This window comes from Lottia gigantea (genome assembly GCF_000327385.1).
Source record: "Lottia gigantea unplaced genomic scaffold LOTGIsca_22, whole genome shotgun sequence".
Classification (NCBI taxonomy): Eukaryota; Metazoa; Mollusca; class Gastropoda; family Lottiidae; genus Lottia; species Lottia gigantea.
In genome coordinates, this window is record NW_008708555.1 from 2,293,996 (window position 1) to 2,304,409 (window position 10,414).

Here is a 10,414-nt window from a genome sequence, read left to right on the forward strand (position 1 = left end):
TTATTTTCGTGGTCATGCTGAACCAGTTAATGTAATATACCAGCATCAACAAAATGAAGGAACAATTATATATCATATACTTACTCTGTTTATCGTTTGAGGTATTCGGTGAAAGAACCATTTTGTTCTCCATATATTCGAGAGATAAGCTGTATAACAACTATTTTATGGTTTATATGAATATAACAAATTCATTGTTTTGTACAATGAAATGTATCGAAGACGTGGGAACACCTTGCCTATCTTTTGCGTACAGCGCACAGGATCATATTTGTTATCTGTATAGCCGTGTACTACGGTACTGGAAAACGACTATGTGATACCAAGTGGAATTGTGACATATGTTCCAGTATTTGGTAAGTATTTTAATAGATTCATCTAGATTATGGGTTTGGGTCATATGAATGTTTGTTGGGTAATAATATAGATCTCAGCTGTTATCTTTTGAACACAAAACTTCAATTTCTCTCAAACTGTGTCAATAAGGATATTTAATCATATAGGACTCACCTGGTATAATAATTATATAACAAAATCTCTGTATAAACGCTAAAACCATAAATCTAGATAATTATTGAAAAAAAATAGGTAGCTAAGCTAATGAATTACTGTCTGATGTTGGTAAGTGAGTTATATATTGCTCATTTGGTACAAAATATGAGATAAAGCATTATTTTTATATGTGATTATGATTTCTTTTCTAACATTTTTGTTATAGGGCTATTATATCAAAAAAACAATTCTACTAAGAATACGCCATTATGATTTTTATTTTATCTCCTCAGATGATATCGAGAAAGACAAACCAACAGCCCAGAGTGACACTTATCAACAAAATGACGAGAAATATGGTTCACATAGAGCTGTAGATGGAGACCCCAACACGTTTATGAGTACAGGTCGAGGGACTCCTATATGGTGGTGCGTGGACTTACTCAAGATACATTCCATGCGCTTGATTCAAATTATCAATAGGAAAAGTAAGCATAGATTAATATTTCCCCTGTCACATTTTTTAAATACGTAGCTTTCTTAAAGCCATGGTTCCCCTTTTTCGGGGGTTGATTTTTGAATAAATAGAAATAATCTTCATAACTATTAGCGCTGCATGAAATTCGTTCGTTGTTACTATTAGTTTTTCCAGTTAATGAATCGTTTTTTCGATTTTGTATTGTGTTTTTGAAATATTATATGAACTGTTTTACTATTATTCTTCTTTTGTAGTTTTATCTGATCGGATAGAACGTTTTCGTTTGAGTTTTGTGATGACTGAAAACTGTGATAACTGATGACTCTTATATTCTACTTGGCAACTCTTAACTTATATACTCGACAACTTGACTTTCGTATTTCGGCAGTACTTATTAGTATTATCGAGCTACTATTAGCTTTTCAAGTTAATAAATCGTTTTTCGATTTTGTTTTCGTTTTTTAAAATATTATATAAACAATATATGTTTTACTATTATTTTTCTTTTGTAGGTCATTCTGATCAGATGGAAGGGTTTCGTTTGAGTTTTGGGATGACTGGAAACTGTGATGAAGCTGGTCTCGATGATTCTATTGAGTGTTATCGTGATATTGGTACAGATCAGCTACATTACGATATAACCAAATGTACATCAGGTACAACCCTGGCTGAGATGAGAGCCCGGTTTATCTTCATTCGTCATCAGAATGTTCAATATTTAAATTTCGCGGAGCTCAGCATTCTTCTCGATTATTTCGACAGTTCAAACTGTAGCTCTACTGTATAAAATCCCTGAGTTAATATTCTCATTTCTATCTTCATTTTCACACGCATAGAATTTCCACTTATCACCCCTTTCTGTACTATTTTCTGTCACATTTTCCTATAAAAATTTCTGTGCCCCTCTGTTAAAATAAATTCATTATTTTCCTGATTATTTTCCTGAATAAAAATGCAATTAACTATTGAAAAACGCTGAATATTCTGATTAAGCTTTTTACAATAATCACTTAGTTTTATGAAATTTCCAATTTTCTGGATTATGTTGTAAATGTAACTTTATACACCAGGTAATTTCACTGATGAATATATACTCACATTGGCCATTCTTGAGAATTAAATTTTATGTTCATTCTAAGGCGTAGTACTTCAAAAGAAATTTATTATTTTCCTGATGACAAATTATTAATTAGAAGAAGAATTAGAAGAGACGACCTTTCACTAATTAGTGTAGTAACTAATGATTAATTATTATGAAATACCACAAAATAATTATCTGATTGTGGTTAATTGGTTTCGTACGTATATTGGAATCAATCTATTCTCTTAGACGGAAATTTATTATTATAAAACTATGGTGTATTTTCTTGTCTAACGCGTGATATCAAATCAATTTTTCAACCAAGTGTTGTAAATCTACTGAAATATAAACATATCGAATGTAGGCCTATTCTGTGCAGTGTTCATGGAAATGGATTTTGATTCTCAGTTTCTTTGCATTTGCTGAAATTTGAGCCATCAAATCCATGTGTGTTCAGAATTATCTGCGTTTGAATGTTGAAATGACCACTGGTCAATTTAAAATACTCTGTGATAGATTGAAATGACATATATGGAAATAGTGAGTAAAATTCTCTGTTTGCAGTATTTTTAAAGGAATTATGCGATTTTCTTACAATTTTAGTGCATCTGAAGACTATTTACATATATTCAAGACTAAAATCAACCCATCAAAATGGCCAATGTCCCTTTAACCGAAGATCATGCCGTGTCACCGAGAATTGAAAAAAATTGTAAACAGAAATATCGTATACGAGTGCAGTAGATCCTTTTGAAACGATATGACTTGAATCACAAACCTGGAATTTCAGAGCAATTTAACAATTAGTTACGAATAGACAATCCCGTTACGGATAGCAAGACAGAGAGAACCACGTATAAGTATCATTGTTTAAACTGATTGTCAACAGTAGACATAAAACTATAAAGGGACAGATGCGCCATTTCGAGGGATTGATTTTTCCAACTAGGAATTTCTTTGCCTATTCTATAGATGCATTACTGATTGGCTTAGCTTAAAATTCCCCGTTTTTGAGACTAAGGTATGATTGGTCAAAAGAATGGCGCCTCAGTCCCTAACAATTTTCCTCATACCAAATTATAAAATCGTTTCAGAAAGATATATTTTTGTATGAATAATTAACAGAAATAACTTAATTTAATACACCGTGTATTTTTTTAAAAAAAAGCATTGACATTTTCTTTATTATGGAAACACAACCATTGGAATTCTGTATTTGCTTGTCTTCGGTCGTGAAAAGACATATCAAGTAGATCATGTAGATACAAAGATGTAAATAACATATTTTTGAAATATTTCTGCACACTGCCCTTTAATTAGCAAATTACGAGTTAATAATGTTCAGATTCAGTTTTAGACTGGGTGAATTACAAAGATTTAAAGCAAAAGTTCCAAGCCATCTTTCATCGCAGTCAAAGAGAGACTGGTTGATAGAGGCTGGCTTTTCCCAATCATAAGAACACTTCTACTATTTATTGATGCAAGTATTTATGACAATAATCAGATATATCATATATTTATATGAATAAATAAAAACAGTTGAGACAAAGTTTAAAAGAAGATCTTGGCCGCTTAACTGGTAATACGACAATGTTCAACCTCCTGTACCTAATCAGAAACACTTAATATTTTTATCATTTTCAGAATATTACACGCTCAGTCTGTTATAAACTATTTCAATATATTTTAGTTCATCAAATATTCAATATTTATACTATTGTCATAGCAATGAGACTCTTGTTAAATTTTCTGCATTTTTGTAGACAAAGTCAAGTTTTTTTGTTAGAATGTATAGAGTTGTCGTAACGGAGAACATAAAACTTGGTGAACTGTAATAGTTACCTGTTCTACTGTCTACGTGTTCGTTAAAATGGAGGGAAGAAACATCAGTTCAGCTGATCCGCCTAGTTGATAAGAAATTAAGTCATGGGACATACATTGTGTCGGGATTGTTAACAGCTGCTATCAAAGACAACACCTGTAAGAGTCTTATCCTTGGTTGATTTCTTCATCAAGTGTTCCACGACCATGTGTAACTTTTGTCTCAAAATTAAACTTTATGGAATTTTCGACACCAACTCAGCAGAATATTTTTAGAATATTTTTAATAATATTATCGATAGAAAATTAATTTTCGTGGACATGCTAAACCGCTTTACGTAATATACCAGCATTAACAAAATGAAGCAACAATTATATATCGTATACCTACTGTGTTTATCATTTGAGGTATTCAGTGAAAGAACCATTTTGTTCCCCATATATTCGAGAGATAAGCTGTATAACGACTATTTTATGGTTTATATGAATATGACAGATTCATTGTTTTGTACAATGAAATGTCTCAGAGACGTGGAAACATCTTGCCTATCTTTTGCCTACAACGCACAGGATCAAAAATGTTATCTGTATAGCCGTGTACTACTGGAAAACGACTATGTGATATCAAGTGGAATTGTGGCATATTTTCCAGTATTTGGTAAGAATTTTTTTAACTCATGTTAATGATAATGTTTTATCTTTTAAGTGCCAGTATGATTTAACTGATCTTAAAGCAATCGAGTGACATATATTTCAGGATTTCAACTAGATATTGAGTATGGGTCACTTCAATGTTCGTGGAACCCATTGAACACAAAATTGAAATTTCGCTCCAACTGGACCTATAAGAGTATATAATCACTAGTGGACTTACCAGGTGTAATAATTATACAACAGAATCTCTGTATAATACGCTAAATCCATGAATCTAAATAATTATTAAAAAAGGAGGTAGTAAAGCTAATGAATTGCTGTAAATGAGTCATAATTGCTGATTTGGTACAAAACATAGGACACAAGCATTCTTTTTATGTGTGATTATGATTTTTGCTATAATATTTGTCATAGTAATATCATCTAAAAAATAATTTGACTAAGAATACGCCACTTTTCTTTTTAATGTATCAGATGATATCGAGAAAAACAAACCAACAGCCCAGAGTGAAATTTATCAACAAAATGACGAGGAATATGGTTCACATAGAGCTATAGATGGAGACCCCAACACCTATATGTGGTCAAGTCGAGAGCGTCCTATATGGTGGTGCGTGGACTTAGTCAAGATACATTCCATGCGCTTGATTCAAATTGTCAATAGGAAAAGTAAGCATAGATTAATATTTCCCCTGTTACATTTTCTAAATACGTAGCTTCCTAAAAGCCATGGTTCCTTATTTGCGAGGGTTGATTTTGGTCTTTAATAAATAGCAATAATCTTCAGAAATATTAGAACTGCATGAAAATCGCTCGTTGATGATTTCCTCCAACCCACGAACGAAAACTCTTTGTCATTTTATTGGTTCTTGAGCCAATATAATATTTAAAAAAAACAACGAAAAACAATTAATCAAAAAACCATATATTAAGTCGAAAATACGAATAAATACTGCAGACATTATATTCTACTTGGCAATTCTTTAACTTATATACTTGACAACTCGACTTTCGTATTTCTGCAGTACTGATTCGTATTTCTGCAGTACTGATTCGTATTTCTGCAGTACTGATTCGTATTTCTCCAGTACTGATTCGTATTTTGAGTTACTATAAGTTTTTCCAGTTTGTTTGGTTTTTGGGGATTTTTTTTCGTTTTTTTTAAATATTATATGAACGGTTATACTATTATTCTTCTTTTGTAGGTTATTCTGATCGGATGAAAGGGTTTGGTTTGAGTTTTGGGATGACTGGTAACTGTGATGAAGCTGGTCTCGATGATTCTAGTGAGTGTTATCGTGATTTGGGTACAGATCAGCCACATTACGATATAACCAAATGTACATCAGGTACAACCCCGACTGAGATGAGAGCCCGGTTTATCTTCATTCGTCATCAGAAGATTAAATTTTTACATTTCGCAGAGCTCAACATTCTTCTCGATTATTTCGACAGTTCAAACTGTAGCTCTGCTGTCTAAAAACCCTGAGTAAATATTTTCATATCTATCTACATTTTCACACGCATAGAATTTCCACTTTTTAGGATCGCTTTCTACGATAGGCCATGTGTCGGGCGTCTCAGTTATTACTATCTATATTGAAATCATCGGAAATTAATATAAATGTTTTTACACCTGAAGAAATGTTTTTGTCAAGCCAAGTTTCGGTTAAAAGAATAAAATCAAAGTTCTCCGAGTATTCAGCTTTGATAATATCGAGAGCTATTGGGTCTGTGGTAATTCGTTTGCGTAGACTTCTTACATTTAGAATGGGAGGCGGTTTTGAGGGTCTTGGAATTTGTTCTATGTCTCTCGACAGAAGTAAGAATATTCTAATATACTTCTAGTATAATGCATAGATGTGTTTTAAGGTGTTTAAAGGTTTTGTATTGAATTTGATAATGATAAACGTATATTGACTATATGAACAATATTTACAGTTTATAAGGCTATATACAACGCTGTGATACTGAGTCATAAATGTACTTTCTAATTGGTCTATAGACCACATGTGACCAGTAAATGATGATTATATTGTTATGCATTAAAAAATCTTAAAGAATTACATGAAAATAATGGAGTTTTACGTCCTACTTTTTTGCACCATGTGGGTAAATGAAGAGAGACAGAGCCATGCAGGAGCAATGAGGTAAAAACTGTCATATTGTAAACACTTGTTTTAGCTTGCATAAACCCCAAAAGGGAAGGAGAAACAGGATTTCTAAAAATAGCACGGACTGCATATTATATTTATTCTAACCGGTTACAAGCAGTGGTGTTTTTACGGGAGGAGGCATGCCTCCCACTTCCTCCACCAGCCCCCTCCCCAAAATCACATCAGAATTTTATTTTCAAAAGCCATCTTATGACTTTTCGGGCTGGTCGAGAACCGTTCACCTTTCTGATGTCTGTAATGATTTCTTTCATCATATGTTAGTTAATTAATTATTTAATATTTCTACGTTTGTCACGGTAATTAGACACTGTTTAATTTTTTTTCTTTCATTTGACAAAGGGACATTGGGTTCAAATCTTTGTATTCAAGCACCATTCACACCAACACATCTTGATACCTTACCATCGTGGCCAAACCACGCCCCCATTCGTCATACTGCTTTCAGATTACTAAGACTTTGTACAACCCGTATATGGGATACGAAGACGTAACCAGATGCTCTGTTTATTAAACAGGATTAAACCGGGGACACAGATCATCAGATTCACAAGTGACAATTGACACTTCTGTGACCATTTCTATATGAAAAGAATAGATTATTTTAAATTTCAAACCCGGATAATTTTGACCATGTACACATGGATTTGAAGGCTCACATTTCGACGTGTTCGCTGTGATCACTATTACTGATTAGCTTAGTTAAAGGAAAATCATATTTCTAAGACTAAGGTACGTATTGGTCAAACGGGTGCCGTATCTGTCCCTTTAAAAGTCTATCATGTTTTTTATTCGTGGCGATTCAAAGTTACCACGTAAATATATTATTAGAAAACCAAAGAAATGTGAAAAGAACTCTCTTGTTTTTGATGTTTGATTGATCGTAAAGACCAATAACATCATCTGATGATAAACGGTAGTATGATGTCCCATTCCAAATATTACAGGTTTCCCTACTGTGACATCAATCTTTGTATGACAGATTTTTAATAGAGTTTAACACACTATTTTAATAACTGTATTAGACTGCTCAGACCCCCGACTATCTACTAGAAACAGTTAATGGTAGTTTAAATTTTAAACTTGTCTTTCACTAAGAATTGATTCACCCCACGATACTACTTTCAGATCATTTCCAATTATAGTATGTTTGAACAAATCTCTCAAATGTGTGCTTGTTTTCAAAGAGATATGGTTCTCTAATTATAAGCTTAACATTGAACTTGGGACACAGATCATCAGATTCACAAGTGACAATTGACAATTCTGGGGCATAAAACAACAACCAACATTAAACTGACATAGTCAGCTGGAAGTTGACGTTAACTTCGTGTCTACCAACCAACCAACCAACCAACCTGCAACTGCATTTGAGATCGACCACACTCTAGTCTGTGTGAACGTAGTTTATTTTCAACTCAACAGTCTGAATTTCACTTAATTAACTACGCATAAAAAGATATAAAAAATTTATAACTGTAAAAATAAATTAGTACCTAACATCCAATTCAGATATAAAAGTTATTCCATGTGTAACGCATGTATCAGTCAATCGACATTTGAATTTTTGGAAACCAAATATCGTGTAAGATGGAAACTTTACGGACATTTCAGCACTTTTTCAAGTGGTATTTTGAGGACATCAGAATGTCTTTTTTTTAAATTTCACTTTCTTGATCGGTCACTCATTGGAATTCTGCTGGTAATTCTCTTCTAATTTAGCAAATTAAGAATTAATTATGGACATGTGAGACAAACTGGTATTTTTCCAAGCCATTAGAACACCTTTACTTTCTATTCATATAAGTATAATAATTTTCATAAATTAAAATAAGATAACCCATATTTAAAATGAAAAAGATAAATACCAAAAAGTTAAATCGTTTTAGGTAAATTGTACGTTAGAAATAACTTAATTTAATACACTGTGTATTTTTTTTAAAAAGCATTGACATTTTCTTTATTATGGAAACACAACCATTGGAATTCTGTATTTGTCGGCTGCTTTTGAAAAGACATATCAAGTAGATCATGTAGATACAAATATGTTAATAATATAAATTTGAAAATCCTTCAGCAATCATGTGACATAAACATAACATATTTTGAAATATCTTTGCACACTGCCTCTTTAATTAGCAAATTACGAGTTAATGATGAGACAAATTGTTCACATTCAATTTAAGACTAGGTGAATTAGAAAGATTTAAAGCAAAAGCAAAGATTACACGCTCAGTCGTTATAAACTATTTCAATATATTTTAGTTAATCAAATAGTCAATATTTATACTATTGTCATAGCAATGAGACTCTTGTTAAATTTTCTGCAGTTTTGTAGACAAAGTCAAGTTTTATTGTGAGAGTGTTTAGAGTTGTCGTAACGGAGAATTTAAAACTTAGTGAACTGTAATAGTTACCTGTTCTACTGTCTACGTGTATGTTAAAATGGAGGGAAGAAACATCAGTTCAACTTATCCGTCTAGTTGATAACAAATTAAGTCATGGGACATACATTGTGTCGGGATTGTTAACAGCTGCTATCAATGACAACATCTGTAAGTGTCTTATCCTTGGTTGATTTCTTCATCAAGTATTCCACGACCATGTGTAACTTTTGTCTCAAAATTAAACTTTATGGAATTTTCGACGCCAACTCAGAAGAATATTATTGGAATATTTTTAATAATATTATCAGAAGAATTTCCTGGATTTTGAGTTTTTACGATCAGCTCTTAATTTTCGTGGACATGCTAAACCAGTTTATGTAATATACCAGCATCAACAAAATGAAGCAACAATTATATATCATATACCTACTGTGTTTATCGTTTGAGGTATTCAGTGAAAGAACCTTTTCGTTCCCCATATATTCGAGAGATAAGCTGTATAACGACTATTTTGTGGTTTATATGAATGTAATAGATTCATTGTTTTGTACAATGAAATGTCTCGAAGACGTGGAAACACCTTGCCTATCTTTTGCCTACAACGTACAGGATCAAAAATGTTATCTGTATAGCCGTGTACTACTGGAAAACGACTATGTGATATCAAGTGGAATTGTGACATATGTTCCAGTATTTGGTAAGAATTTTTATGACTCATATTAATGATAATGTTTTATCTTTTAAGTCCCAGTATGAATATTTGTAATAATATATATTATCTTCATAAAACAAAGCTCGTAATACCTTGACCATAGTGAAGATGAATATTAGATTAAATAAAAAACAACTTTTAATTGATCTTAAAGCAATCGTGTGACATATATTTCAGGATGTCAACTAGATTTTGTATAATACGCTAAATCCATAAATCTAAATAATTATTAAAAAAGGAGGTAGTAAAGTTAATGTATTGCTGTACTGTAAATGAGTCATAATTGCTGATTTGGTACAAAACATAGGACACAAGCATTCTTTTTATGTGTGATTATGATTTTTGCTATAATATTTGTCATAGTAATATCATCTAAAAAATAACTTGACTAAGAATACGCCATTTTTCTTTTTAATGTATCAGATGAAATCGAGAAAGACAAACCAACAGCCCAGAGTGACACTTATCGTCAAAATGACAAGATATTTGGCTCACAGAGAGCTATAGATGGAGACCCCAACACCTGTATGTGGACAGGTCGAGAGACTCCTATATGGTGGTGTGTGGACTTAGTCAAGATACATTCCATGCGCTTGATTCAAATTATCAATAGGA

General features: G+C 32.3%; 1 protein-coding gene across 1 annotated transcript in view; it reads left to right on the top strand.

Annotated features, from left to right (window-relative positions):
• The window catches only part of LOTGIDRAFT_159922 (hypothetical protein), a gene marked incomplete at both ends in the record, with an annotated part of 14,467 nt that extends 7,273 nt beyond the window's left edge, over window positions 1–7,194 (top strand). The window contains 7 exons of the mRNA XM_009054610.1: window positions 287–356; window positions 786–980; window positions 1,483–1,626; window positions 4,369–4,530; window positions 5,001–5,195; window positions 5,732–5,875; window positions 7,073–7,194. Coding sequence (XP_009052858.1) covers window positions 287–356; window positions 786–980; window positions 1,483–1,626; window positions 4,369–4,530; window positions 5,001–5,195; window positions 5,732–5,875; window positions 7,073–7,194 — 1,032 coding nt within the window. The remainder of the gene's footprint in view (window positions 1–286; window positions 357–785; window positions 981–1,482; window positions 1,627–4,368; window positions 4,531–5,000; window positions 5,196–5,731; window positions 5,876–7,072) is intronic.
• Between the last annotated feature and the right edge of the window lie 3,220 nt (window positions 7,195–10,414).